Here is a 15,497-nt window from a genome sequence, read left to right on the forward strand (position 1 = left end):
GATTTTCCAGAACATCTTTATGTTCTTATTTCTGCATGATGTTGTAAAGCACATATGGTTCTTCTTTTAGTGCCAACATCACAACATGAAAATGTTTAGCTTTCAAATGTATGAGTAACTCATTTTGATTCCAGCAATACATCTATTTTAATAAATCAGACATTTTAGAGAAAACAATGCCATGTCCCTGATCATGTCTTGCATTAAAAACTGCTTCGGATATCTAATTTAACAAGATGCTGAGTCCCGGAGCAAATATAAGTGCTTTAACTACTGACACAAAACTTAAGCTGTGTAAAACAAATTCTAGTAATATCATAGTTGTCATTATACATCTATGGCAGTGACCTTGTTTTCTGTGACAGGGATGTTGTTTTGGATATTAATTGTTATTGTAATACATTGTAATATGTTGATGTCTGTTCGTATTTGTCAGTTGTTGTTGATGATAATGACTGAAGGGTGCAGAAAGATACAAAAAGAATTTCTAAAAGCACAATAAATAAATATCATCAACACTTTCCCTTAATGCAGTTAAGGCAGACAACAGCCTATGTCTTCACAAATCTAAAAGTATATTCCCTTATTTAATATGCTCATTCTCAAAAGCCCCTCACAGTATTTACCCTCTCTGCTCTCCTACACAATCCAACCTTGGAAGCATATGAGAATTACTTTAATTTTCCCTTTGCTTCCACAAAAGGGGGCTGAGTCCTCCACTCTTTTATTAAGTGGAGTCCTTATCTGCGTCTTTTTTCAATCTCTGTATTCGAGAAAGAGAGAGAGAGGGGGGGAGACAGAGAGAGAGAGAGAGAGAGAGAGAGAGAGTTAGAAGGTGAATGGGGAGGGAAGTCTCACATCTGCAACTTTGCTCCTCCAACCCTGAGCTTTACAAAGCACTGGCCATGGGACAACAGACAGTGTGAGTAAGGGGGATTTTGATTCAATAAGAGTCCAGGTCCACGCACATCAAGCTCTGGTAAATCTTTGTCTTTTCTCCTAAACATGATTTTATGCTTTTCACTGCTGTAGTTTTGCTCTTTTCTTCTGCTTGCTACTAGCATGCATAAGTTACTGTTTTGCATGTCATTATCCCATGGCTACCCCAACCGACGAAGTCATTTGTAAAAAAGCTTGTTTGAATTTTAGCCAAGGCTTCTTTGAGAACAATGCTCCTTTTTATTTTTGGTGGCTTGCATTGTTGTCGTGTTGACATGTTTAAAGCATTAGCAGATGCTTTAATATATTCGAAAGTAAACTGCATGTGCACAGGACCTTACATGCTTTGCTGTTGCTGTCAGCTTCTTTGCAAATCTTTGATCATGTAGTTTTTCGGGGCTGACAACCTGCACACTGAAGCCATTGGGTACACTTATCTGTTCCTTATTCATGCGACTGTCACAAGTAAAGAATGAATGGAATTATTTTTCTGGGCTTTGTCTGGCAACCGTGCTACATGGGTAAACATGCAAGCCAAACTAAGGGAATGTTGTATCTCTCTTCAATAACGACTTGTTTCGTGCCCTTGTTTGGATAAGGACAGGGATTTAAAAAGGCTGGTGAGAGGAGCTGGCGAACATCAGAACGGGATACCAACCAACACCACTGGCTTGTGAGATATATAACTGTTGATAATGTGCGTAATGTGGTAGAAACCCCCTGTAACAGCTTTGACCTTGCTGGCCTTCTGCCTTTACATCTTGATTATCTCATATGTCGTTTTAATGGTCTCTGATATCATATGTATAATATAATGTTCATTTAAGCCAGAAGAACTTGGCGGTTGTTTATTTTCCCCTCATGTTGGCAAACTAATTGTGCATGCCCTACAGCAGTTGTTGATGTTGGTACTGAAAAGCATTGCATTACAATAGTACGTTTATTAGTTTGCAATGGAAAACAGGCAGAAAGGTTTTACAAAAGACAATGGTTGCCAGTTAGAAAACATGAAGATTACCGACCCAAGCTAAGCCATTCGCAATAAATCAGGAGTAACTTAAAAAAGGGGGAATAAAATTAGAACTGCATGAGAAAAGTGTTCCTGGGAAATGGACTAAAGGCAGAACATTTTTGGCATCTTTCCCACTTCAAGTACAAAGAGGTTAACGCCTCATCTGGAGGACAGCAAGGAATCAGCTGTTCAGCAAGGGTTTCCTGCCTCCCACGTCCAGTTGGATGAAACCCATCAATGTGAAATAAATCTAACGTGAGTATCACTATGAGCAGAATGAATTACTCACTCAAACATTCCATGGGGATTTAAACGTCGTGTTTTGGAAGGTGCCTACTGAGGATACGTTTGGCTAAATTCAGGGAGTGCAATTCTTTTTCAGAGAATTGGATGTTGAAATCCGCTGCATTCCAGCTACCTTACCTTTCTAAAGTCTTCTTCATCTTGAACTGAGAATGGAAACGTAAACTGTCTGGAGGCCTCTAATAACTCCTAGGTCAATGAGAAGGTCATGATAGAGAGAAAAAACATATGTCTGGAGATACAGACTGGCAGGAGCATGTGTCTTGCAAGTTTATGTGCAAGGTCTGCAGTCTCTAAGGTTATGAGTATATTGGTGCATTGCAAAGCAGTATTCATAAATCAGGCCAAAAGTGGCCTCGGCTTCCTCAAGGTATATGAGCTCGGTTACACTCCAGAACTGGACGTTTACTGGAAATATACAGTTCGGAGGAAAAGTGCGTTGGGGTGTGAGTCAAGGGTGGGGGTGATGGGGGCAGACATGCTTGTAAAAATAACGAAGCATTCCACGTACCTCCATATATGATAGGCTTTGGAAAGCACTGGCATGAGGTCCTGTTCCATCATAACTGTATAATACAGCTTTAGGAGAATAACTGGAAAACCCCCAGTCATGTAACAAGCTGACAAGACATGCTGTGAGGTTGATGGGGTATGAATGCTTCATGCATGTTCCAGTCACGCTTCTCTTTCATCAACTGAAGAAATTAATTTGCACTGGGACTCTGATCCTACCAATCAGCAGGCCATAAACCCCTCCATTGTTTCTAAAGTTTGTTATAATGTCTTTTCTTGTGCTGCAAACAGCAATAAAGCAAATAGTTTTCAACAGAGACTTGAGTCAGATGAGGAGCTAATTCAAACTCTTATGTGGTAGTCTGCATGGTTTGACTGTTAAGCTTAATTAAAACATTTTAAAATGAATCGTCAGATAAATAAGTGAGCCAATAAAGCTGTTTAAGGCTGGATCTTAGACCAAACTTTTTGATAGAGTCACACTGCTTTTTACCTTTAGGGGATACAACCTACTAATGGCTTACAACTTAACATTAGACTGGGAGAAGAAAAAACATTTTACACCTTTAAAATAAGGTGAGAATTAAGTGAGATGATGAGTTTATATGCTCAAATTAGAGAAGCATTGCATAACATGTCTGTTTCTCATTCTGGCATCATTGTAACCTCTGTGCACAAAGGGGATAAAACTGTGCCTCAACTGTCTTGGTTGGGATGTTAACATTGAACGGCATGCTTTAAATTTATTACAGAACCTATAAAGCTTCAACAACTGCAAATCTACAAATTACATTCATGTGAAGACATCTAAGAAATGCATGTTTTATCTTGATCTTTCTTCAGGGGCTAAACTGGAGCTTGGTACTTCAGGAACATGGGTAGCAAAACAAGATCCATGCATTTTGTTTTTTGGTGTCTTTACTTCATGCTCCTACATTTGTTTTGCACAGCACAAGATGAGGACATGAGATTAAGTAAGCGTGCTTCTCTCATCCCCATAAGTGTACGTTGCATGACGACTATTAATAACATCATCTCATTATGCAGTGTTTATTTTGCCTGTCTTAATATAGAGCAATTTAATAGTCTGATCAGGTAAGAATAAATGACCGGCTCGAGCACATGCAACATTGTTATTTTGTCTTCCTCGATTTTAGGTTGCAGGACGGCACCAAGCGATTTAGTGTTCATACTGGATGGATCGTGGAGCGTGGATGACGTAAACTTTGAAATTGTCAAACGATGGTTGGTGAATATTACGATAAGCTTCAACATTGGTCAGAAATTCACCCAGGTTGGGGTAGTGCAATACAGCGATGAACCTTACTTACATATACCGCTGGGAAAACACTTCTCAAGCCGGGACCTCATCAAGGCCATGGAGTCTATAGAATATATGGGAGGAAACACGAACACAGGGAAGGCCATCAAATTTGCCAGCGACAAACTTTTTGCTTTTTCTGAGCGAGGTCCAAACGGCATTGCAAAAATCGCTGTGGTTCTGACGGACGGGAAGTCCCAAGATGAAGTAATGGCTGCTGCGGAGGCAGCGAGGAAAAAGGGCATAATTCTTTTCGCAATCGGCGTCGGGTCTGAAACAGAGGAGGCGGAGCTCAGGGCCATTGCCAACAAACCGTCATCCACCTATGTTTTCTCAGTGAAAGACTATAAAGCAATTGCAAAGATCCGTGAAGTTATTAGGCAGAAGCTGTGCGAAGGTAAGCCTTTGTCTGTTCATCCTTTAAAGTTAATCATGGCCCTGGCACTTTTATATTTCAGTAGCTGCATTTTAAAATCCATTAGTGGAATATTTTTTATGTCAAAATGAAAAATTCAGTTTCATGTGCGTCATGTACCAATGGAGACAGGTTTACGGCATCTCCACGTCTGAGTTGCATGCATGTCATCTCTCTTCTTGAATTACAGTCAGTTTACAACTTATCTTTATTAATATGTTTATATCCCACTAATGCACCTTTGTCAGATTAAAATTATATTTATGACTTTTTTTAACTCGCTTCAAGCTAAAACTTTTCATTACACTGAGGTGTGATTTAGATTGAATTCTGTTCAAAAGCACAGGTAGCACAATAATAATTGTACGATTGGTGGAGAAGAAATTATATATCAAATACCAAGATGAATTATTTACAAATTATGAAATTTAAGGAAAGCATAACATTTCTGTTCTTACAATAGATTGCTCAGCAACTTAAAAAAATTGCTCTTCATAAAAGTTTGTTAAGTTTCTTTAAGCTTGTGATAAATATCTTTCCAGATACCGGAAAAGTTAATGGTCAAGGTATCTTATAACGGACGTGTGTCATCTCTTGTCTGGTATTTGTAATGGTAGGGACATTCTCTATTCGGACTGCATACTTGCACAATGTGCTCAACGCCAAGGTCCTCCACTACAGACCTTTTTTTAGATTGGCCTCCAGGCCAAATAAAATAAAGCAGTGCATTTCATAAATATTTAACCCTTTCCAGGCATTCCCTTCACCATACTTTCCTTTTATTTTACGATATAAAATGAGACAAATATATTATTATTAATTTTTGTTTACTTTTTAGATGGGTTAAAATAACTAATAACAATAAAAAAATGTATTTTCCTCATAAGTATGTTTTCTTGAGTATTAAAGTCACATAAACTTATTGGGACTTAAGATTATTCACCCTATCCCCCAGAGTTATATAAGTCCATACATACCCTTTTCATCTCCGGGCGCCCTGTAACTCTGTCTGACCCCTAGCACAAAGACTGGAAGTAAATGGCTCTGGCATACTGCTCCCAATAAGTGACAAAATAACGCCAACATTTTTATATTTATATGTTGTGATTTGTATAGTCACAGCGTGAACAAATAACAAGGTCATATAAAACAAAGCCATCTTTTAACCGTATACGTACTGGGAACTATATTCTTAAAAGGCGAAGCACTGTTACTTAGGCTAATCACAGTATGTGACTATACAAATCACAAAATATAAACATGGAAAATGTTGGCATTATTTTGTCACTTAGTGGGAGCAGTATGCTAGCTGAAGCCATTTACTTCCAGTTTTTGGAACAGAGTCAGACAGAGTTACGCACAGAGATGAAAAAGATATGTATGGACTTATCTAACTCTGGGGGATACGATGAATAAGCTCTGAAAAAGTCAGCGTGTACCTTTAAATAAAAAGATTGTAAAGTGTGAAAATTTTAATATTAAGTTAATGGACATTTTAAATAATAGGAAAAATCTGAAATGAAACCTATTCATGGGTCATACAGTGTAACTGTGCCTATGAAGTGTCATTTGACAAGCTTGATGATGCATTATAAAATAATAGTTGTAATAAAAAAGCATATAAGCATATAAAATATTAATATAACAAAAACAATTAATACAATAAAAAGTGTAATACACAAATATAAAATTCAAGTTACCCAATTATTAGCAAAATTAGCTAATTGCAATTCCTTAAAATACTTTTAGTGAGAGCAGGACTGGTGGTCTAAAAGCTAGTCTTTAACTGCCCTTGAGAAATTGTGAAAATCTGCATTGTTCTTTATAACGTCTGGAAGCCCATTCCATTCCTTAATGGTTTTGTAGGAAAAGACTGATTGAGAGAAAACAGACTTTCTTTTAGAAACCCTGCATTTACCCCTGAATACAGACCTCAAAGTTCTGTTTGTTAATTCCGAGCGTCGCTGTACATATGTTTTTTAGGGGGGTGGGGCAGCATCATTAAAAATGTTATGATCCAAATGGATATCAGAATACCTAAGTTGTCAAAACTTAATATACTATATGTTTCATGTATACTACAGTGGTGGTACCGTCTCTGCTTTTTATCTAACATTTTCAAAGCCTGATTATGTAATGATTTAAGGGGGTTTAAAACGGTCTGTTTGGCTTGGGACCATAATGACTAACAATACAGTGTGTGCGATATAATCATTGAATTGAAATACGATCTTGCTGATAAAGATAAAGAACTTCTGATGTGCTGGAAAATGACTTTGATTTAACAGGTTTATGATTAATTTTTATTTATTTAATGTTAATACTGTATACAATAGTGTGATAAATTATCTTGTTTTCTATCTTATTATAGAGACAGTATGCCCAAAAAAGATTTCCATAGATTCTCGAGATGAGAAGGGATTTGACATTCTTCTTCATCTAAACTTGGCCAAAAAAACCAAAAAGACACAGGGATCATTTTATGGCAGCAAAGCTTACCAGGTGACGTCCCGAGTTGACCTCAGTGAGAGCACTAGGTAAAGATGTTTTCCAGTTTTGCTGCTGTTTGTTGCAAGCACCATCACAATACTTGGCCCCTTGAATTGAAACAGCATCTTCATCTTAATGTCCATAGGACATTATTTCCAGGAGGACTTCCACCATCCTATGTTTTTGTGTCCACGCTGAAGTACAAAGGCTCTGTGGTTATGGAGAACTGGGATCTATGGAGGATACAGACCAAAGATGAAAAGCCTCAAATGGCAGTAACTCTAAATGGATTAGACAGAACAGTGATATTCACAACAACCAGCAGTTCAGCAAGTGGAACTCAAACTGTGGTCTTTACTAAGACACCTGCTAGGGTAAATACACAGCGTGCTCAATGTATGAAACAAATTCTCCAGTCTCTGTTATTAGTAAGCACATAACCCAATCGATAGCCACCAGCCAAGGATTTTATTTCATTCTTGTATGCCTGGAATTCCGAGTTTGGATAATGGTGTATTATACTGGTGTCTCAGTGAGACATGCTTTACAAATTTTACCAGGCCAGCCAACAGTCGCCAGAAAGACCAGGCTAGAAAAATCCAGTGCAGGGTTTTTAAACTAGCCAGGTAGATAAACACACATTCTGCTTTATTTGTGTTACAGAAACTATTTGATGAAAAATGGCATCAACTACGTCTTCTGGTAACAGAAGAGGACGTCACGCTGTATGTTGATAATCTTGAAATAGAAACTTTGGCATTGGAGCCTCCTGTTGGAATTTTTATTAATGGAAAAACGCAGGTTGGAAAGTACGTCAGCAAAGAAACAACTGTACCCGTAAGTATGTTAATGACATATTGGACGCTATTCTGTCAAAATCACCATAAAGTGCCTTTGGGACTTTGAGAATTTAAGATTTTGCTTTTAAATTTGTATTTGTTATAAGGAAACCTTAACCTGTTAGAAATACACATTTTATAAATTAACTGCAAGCAGACAATGTACTAGTAAATCATAAAAAAAGTCAACCCTGTCATGGACAAATTCAAAATAGGATACGTATATGTCATGAATTTCTAAGAGAGAACCCAAGTGCAGGCGATGACGGGTAGCAGAGAACACTTTATGACACACAACAGAAACAAAAGACCCACAAGGGGGCAAATGCATAAACAAAATGGGTAGACAGATCAAACACTAAGACGGACTTAAATCAGCTAGAGCACAGACTGGAACAATACAAAACGAACGTGCAATGGGACAAGAGACACAAGGACATATAAATAGGGAAAACTAAACGAGATAAATAGGGAAGGTCAGGTGAGGGGAGTTAACCACTAATGAATAATTAACGAGGAGACAAGGGGGTGGGGACATAAACGAGACAGCAGCACACAGCCAAACAAAGCCATGTGCTACAAGACAAAACATGGGTACCGCCACAATCCTGCCACATGACTATGAACTACTAAGAATAACTGTGACAGGACGGCAGGATCATGACAGTACCCCCCCTTAAAGGGACGCCGCCAGGCGTTCCTCAAGGGAGTACACAAGACAATGAACAAGACAAGACTATGACACAGACTATGACAAAATGATAACAGATTAATAAAATAAACAAAAAAAACAAAGTCCAATGGTGATGCTTAACTAAACACAGTAAATTAAAGTTCATAAGGAGGGAGTCCAGGGAGGCTTGGTCAGCGATCTACGAATTGGCTACGCAGACGGCTGGGGCTGCATGGGCTGCGCAGACAGCATGGACTGCGTTGGCTGCGCAGACTGTAGGGGCTGTGGCGAAACAAACTGCTGTGGTTGTGCAGACGGCTGTAGTGGCTGCGGCGGCTCTGGCTGTGCGCGCAAAAGCAGATAAGCAGCAGGTGATGTAGGGAACTCACGACCGGGCATCTCAGGAACCGACTCGTATATTGCGGTGACCATCTCGGGGAGTAAATTGAGACAGTGGTCTGGTCAGGATATTGTCATTTAAAAAGTGAAGTTGCAGCCCTCAACTGATGTTGATGTTGTCATGTTGTGTTTTGGCCTGATGCGCCACCCTCCATCTAGCCTGACTACGTCAGACTTTGTACTTCCGCTAAATTTCATTACGCTTCTGTACTCAGTCTGAGATACCTCCCATTCAAACCGTTTTCCTCAGGTTTCAAAACAACCGGCGAATCAATGAACAGAGGGCGGGCTGAGAGCCGTGACGTAGACGCTAAGCGCCGAATGTACGGTTGTAGTTTGTAGTGGACATGGAGGCACAGAAAGCTATTTGCTCTGTTGTGGAGAACCGGCACTTGCCAACTTAATCCCGAACAAGAAAAGTGTTTGTTAAACATTTTGAATGGAGATTATGTTGTTGCCCTACTCCCGACAGGTTTTGGGAAAAGTTTAATTTATCAACTATTATCGATCGTCAGCGAGAAACTGTGTGCAGCACAGCTTGACGTGCACAACAATCGATATCATGGAAGGAAATTTCATTGTTCACAGTTAATGGTGGAGGACGCGTGGGCAAACATTCTTTGGTGACGTTCCTGATTAACCAGAAAAAAAGGTAGGAAGATTTAATTTACATATGGTTATGGCTGTCTGGTGGAAGAGTTTGAGAGGAGAGAGGGGCATTCCTCCACTTAGACGTGAGTGGAAAGACACCGTAAGGATAGTGTTCAACTAGCTCTGGCCCGATTTACTTTACATAATCTGCATAAGTCGTTCATAGCCATGTTAACTTCGGTATTTCGCTCGATGGGTTTGTTTTCACATCATGCGTGTGTTTTACAGCAGAAAATTTGATGCGGCTGAGCTGGCGCATAACGCACATCATATCCAAACGTTATGTGATTGGCTTACGTTTAGACCAATGATTTTAAACTTCAGACAAGCCCCTCCCATGAGAAGGAAAACGATTGTCAATTATGCCCAGCCAGACTCTGTCTATGAAGCGAAGCAAAATAGCAGAGGATGGTTCTACCAGGCTACCCTCCATCTATGTGTAATCCAAATATGAGAAGAGGTAGTATCTAACTGCAGAAAGTAAATTTAATATAACAAAGACTATAAACATAAATTCATGGCATGACTAGACTTGACAATGAACATGACAATAAAGCAGACAGTGCAGCTACACATTACATTAACAATAACCGACAAGAGACATTGATAACAAGAGAGCTTATATAGAGACAGGGAACCAATCAAAACATGACACATCAGGGAAAAGGCAAACTAGAGAGAACATAACAAGACATGATTTCAAAATGAAAGACAAGAGCATAAAACAAGGACTTCAAAATAAAAGACATAAACAAGACAAAACCCTTACACGAACTCAGTAGTGTTTCGGCATCCAAGTTGACAGCTCTGCTAAGGCAATCGCGATCGATTAAAATGCTAATGACATAAATTTTTTGCAAACAAACACACATGTAAACACTATGGTAATATATTGCTTTTCCAAAAACTACCAAAATCATGTTTACCTATCGTTCGCTAAGTCAATATAGTCATAATCGCGACAGGCATACTAAGCAGAATTTGTTTGGGGGCCCTCACTCCCACAATTTTTAAAAAATAAAGAAATTACAAACATTATAAAGAACTGCACAATAAGGGGAAAACTTAAGGGCTAAAAGAATTAGGCATTAGGTACAGAAATTAGGGATGCACCGAATCCAGATTTTTTAGGTTCGGCCGAATCCCGAATCCACCGTTTAAGATTCGGCCGAATCCGAAACCGAATACCGAATCCTACTCGCATCCTTATTCCATTAACACAGTAAAACACATTAATGAAGTAAACAACGTCCACAGCAGTGTATTTTTCATTTTATTTAATTTTAACTGTACATTATGCCAGGATGACAAGTTGGAAAAACTATTTTGACAATTACCATAAGCCTATGCATAATGAAAGCGATGCGTTGCGACACGCTCGTTTTTACAATAAGCAAGCAGCTCCGCGCTGAAAACTATATTTAACTTTGAGTGAGAAGCTCCGCTCGTCAATGTCAGGTTTCACACGGCCGTCCAATTACATTGGAGGAGGGGCGGGAGATTACCACAGCAACCAACCGGCTCACAGCTGAAGCATCACAGCTACCAAGCGCTCGGCTGAAAAACAGCTGGAATTTGGGGTCCTCAAGGCGTTTTCAGCTGTGTTTAAAAGTTTTGGTGTGTCCAGCCCCTAAGGCTCACCGAAAGAAAAAGCTCATCTCCACGTCAGCACCCGATGTGTGTAATCAACGGCCGCGTTACGTCGACCAGCGTAGCGCAAGCCTAGGGTTCGGTTCGGTGGAAAAAAAATCTAGGATTCGGCCGAATCCGAACCCCGTCAAAAAGCCCAGTATTCGGCCGAATCCGAATCCTGGATTCGGTGCATCCCTAACAGAAATCAAATCAAATGTATCAAAACACTGTCTTTATTGTATGAATAAAATATAATGATTATATTTAAGAGATACAGAACTGATTTTCTCTTTGTCTTGGACTGTTTGATTAACATTAATGACACAGACTTACGTAGGTTAATTGAGGTTACTGTCTCTTTAAGAGAAGCACGGACCTGGTTTCTGCCTGATCTATACATAAACCTAAAACATAAGGAAATGTTTTTTATTGGAAAAAGAATACTGTGGAGATTATTTTGTTTGTATGTGCCCTGTCAAGAACAAAAAGATTTTATGTTCGCTTGTTTTCTGAAACGTGTCTCTCCATGTGTGCACTACTGAGTGCACTTAAACGTGCTCTATTCCTCAAATGTATGTTAATGGACTACAGTATGAGACACAGTATCGTAAAGCCCGATTTATAGTCGTTCGTAGGTTCTACGCCGTAATGATAAACTTTACCTATTTAAATTAATTTATTAATCCGCGAATCGCATGGGTCTATCTCGGATCAACTGCGATCTGTTACACCACTAGCTGCTACTGCACAAATTAAACATACTGTAAATAATCTTGCAAACATACCTTTATCTTGCTCGTTTTTCTCCTCCTCTGTCCTTTTCTTCTTTCTCTTTTCGGCAACCAGAGGGATACATCCTTTTTTTGACATGGCTTATCATTTATTACAGTGACGAATTGTCAATGCACGCCAGAGGTATCAAGTAACAAATACTTCGTTACATTACTTAAGTAGATATTTTGGGTATCTATACTTTACTGGAGTAATTATTTTTCTGACGACTTTTTACTTCTACTCATTACATTTTCACGCAATTATCTGTACTTTCTACTCCTTACATTTTAAAAAGCGCCTCGTTACTTCTATTAATTTCAGCTTGTTTTCCTTTTTTTTTACATTCCGGCTTGTCATCGTTAAAAAAACCTATCTTGATAAATTGCATCATCCAGATGAATGCGATTGTGGTTGGATGTGAAGTATAAACATACACCATTCCGACACCCTATTGGTTTGTATGCAATCCCCGCCCACCCAGCTGACTGCAGATGATCAAATGTTTGTTTGATCGTGCTGCAAAGATAAGCATAAGAGCGAGAGCGATTAGAAAGCATGCGGAGCAGTTTGCTCTCGCGATGCTTTGATATCATCCGCCATCCGTTTGTACAGTATGGGAAGCCGATCTCCTCAAAAGAAGGACGAAACTGCGCCACTCGTTTGATCCGCGCTGCGCGGCCCAATTATATGCGCGGCCCAATGGACAGAGCCGCGCGACTATCTGGATAGCGCAGCGCTGACCAGTTTCATCAGAGCAGCGCGACCCATTGGGAAGCGCAGCGCGACTCTGATGGAATAGACTCGATTTACCCACAATTCTCTGCTAGTGGGACAAAACAGTGTTAGTGCTGTCAAAACATTATTAAATATTAAAGATAAAAAAATTAAGCATAATTATTCGACTGTTTATTTATTGGCAGGCAACTTGTGCGAATTCCACTCCCCCTCTCAAAGAAGCAACTTAAACCATTTTGCAAGATGTAAACTAACGCTGGTCCAGAAACACTTCCTGTCTCAGTTTGTAACCGTTTTCTTTATTTCACATATATCTTAAAGATGTTTGTTTAACTTTTTGATTCAGATCTATATGTTCTTTTGGTTGTTGTATTTTATCCCAACGTGTTAAAAAACTGAAACACGAAGAGCTTCGACCAATTGTTTACGACTTGCAAAATGGTCTATATGGTTATTGGGAACAGTTGAGATATTAACAAATACAGCTTATGTCACTTTATCAGTGCGGGACTAGCAAACCAAAGTAACTTGCAAACCCACATTTATTTCCTGATATGTCAAGAAATGCAGCTGGCACTACTAGAAAAATATATGCAAAACAATTGCATAATGCTATAATGTCATTATTAAATCATGAAAAATTATAACAAAAATAAAATAATAAAATAAATGTAACTGCAATGCATAAAGTATACAAATGACGAAGCAAAGCAGCATCAGAAGTGTGTTTAAACGGACTCAGAACACCATATAAGATAAATATAAAACGAGCACTCAAGGTAGATAAAAAAATCGTTGATCATTGCCATTCATATTGTAATTATTTTTATTAATGTCAAATAACAGAATAGTAGAATTCGTGCATATCTTTAACACAAAATAAAAAAAATAATAATAAACAGATAATTTACGTCAGACGTGTGGTCACCTCTATTAAATTAACTACCAAGAGGAAGAAATGGTTTTTTTGGTTACCCGATTATACCAATCAAGCTGATAAGTGTTATAGATGCTGTTTTAACTTATGCAGCATTAGTAAATTAAGTTGTCTTGTGGCAAAATAAACAAAATGGTTATTTAAACCGGAAATAAATTGTATAATAGCAGAGAATTGTGGGTAAATCGAGTCTATTCTATCAGAGTCGCGCTGCGCTTCCCAGTGGGTCGCGCTGCTCTGATGAAACTGGTCAGCGCTGCGCTATCCATCGGGTGGCGCAAGTAAACAACTCATCTCTGCGCTATCCAGATAGTCGCGCGGCTCTGTCCATTGGGCCGCGCATATAATTGGTCCGCGCAGCGCGGATCACTCGAGTGGCGCAGTTTCGTCCTTCTTTTGAGGAGTTCGGCTTCCCATAGTACAGTAACAGAACGCGGCATTCTGTCTTCAAATGGAAAAGTACGAAATAAAACTCGCGCATCACTTTCAGGTCAGTTCACATTCACAAGCCTGTGTAAATGTATAGCTGGCTGCTGACACCAACTCATCTGTGTGATTTAAATAGTGTAACAATACCAATTTATTTCATGTAACTGCAGTTGTTCAACTTAAATGACATTGTGCTGCGTTGCGTTTTGAAGCATGGCAAAGATATCTATGCTAAAGACACCTGTTGTTTTGTATATGCTAATAACTGTCCTAAAATTTATTTGCATTAACAAAACCTACTTAGCTGAATGCTTGAGTGTTAATTCAATCAAACACATAACCATACATACCAACTTTTGCTTTTGTTAATATACATCAGCTGTTTCCTTAAACCTGACTTTTAATTTACTTACAAGAAAGACATTTAGTAATTCTCCAAAATTGCTTGGATTTATACTGACTAAAGTAAAGTATACTAAAGTCCATTAGCTAACACAAGTACAGATGCAGAAATATAGGCTATAATATATAATTGCATATTTGTAGTTTGTGTTGCTGTCAAAATACAATTATAAATGAGAACAATAGCATATTTCTATTCTCACACATACTATAGTTGTGTGTGATTGTGTTGTTTATTTTATTAAAGAGGACACCACTGTAAAAGTTTTGCCAGCAGCGGCCCTGCTCTGAAGTTTGACTTTTTGCACCATTTCAATATTTATAGGCAACTAGTCATCATATCTTCCTCTCTATGGAGCACATGTTAATGCTCAGTAGTACACATATGTGGTTCTTTAATGCAGTGGTTATCAAACCTTTTTTTTCGCCTCCCTTGTGTACAGTGGATTCCTTCGTGGACCCCAAAAGAAAAGTTATGACATAAACATTCTAAAACTTACAATTTGAATTAAACAAAACATATTAAATTATACAATGTATTGCTTTTGTTTAGTAGCCTTATTTTTCTGAGGTTTAGTTACACAGAATTTATAATAAAGTAATGTATTTCATAAAATATTATAAAACTGGGGCCCCTGGCACCATGTCGCGGCCCCCAGTTTGAGAACCACTGCTTTAATGTATTTGTTTGCATTGTATTGAAATGCGTTCATTTTTAATGGGCATATACCGTATGTGGTTGAAACAGATAGCCTAGTGCAGGGGTAGGCAACATGGAGTGCCGATGTCCTGCAGTGTTTAGCTCCAGGTCTAATCAAGCAGACCTGAACAAACTAATAAAGGTTTATAAAGTCACCTGAAACTACAGGTAGCCAAGGTTTTATAAGGGTTGGAGCTAAAATCTGCAGGACATCGACACTCCAGGACTGACATTGCCTACCCCTGGCCCTAGTGCATCCCAAAAGTATTTGAAATGAAAATGATTTTTTAATGTCTAGTGATGTATCAGGGCCATTTTATGATTCATTGATAT

General features: G+C 38.7%; 1 protein-coding gene across 1 annotated transcript in view; it reads left to right on the forward strand.

The window, feature by feature from the left end:
* The first annotated feature begins 826 nt into the window (after window positions 1–826).
* col21a1 (collagen, type XXI, alpha 1) overlaps window positions 827–15,497 on the forward strand; it is a 107,571-nt gene continuing 92,900 nt past the window's right edge. Inside the window, exons 1-6 of the mRNA XM_065249434.2 lie at window positions 827–979; window positions 3,611–3,741; window positions 3,925–4,485; window positions 6,875–7,040; window positions 7,139–7,367; window positions 7,657–7,830. Of these exons, the coding sequence (XP_065105506.2) occupies window positions 3,642–3,741; window positions 3,925–4,485; window positions 6,875–7,040; window positions 7,139–7,367; window positions 7,657–7,830 (1,230 nt within the window). The 5' untranslated portion in view covers window positions 827–979; window positions 3,611–3,641. The remainder of the gene's footprint in view (window positions 980–3,610; window positions 3,742–3,924; window positions 4,486–6,874; window positions 7,041–7,138; window positions 7,368–7,656; window positions 7,831–15,497) is intronic.

The sequence above is a fragment of the Paramisgurnus dabryanus genome, chromosome 20 (genome assembly GCF_030506205.2).
Source record: "Paramisgurnus dabryanus chromosome 20, PD_genome_1.1, whole genome shotgun sequence".
NCBI classification, from domain to species: Eukaryota; Metazoa; Chordata; class Actinopteri; order Cypriniformes; family Cobitidae; genus Paramisgurnus; species Paramisgurnus dabryanus.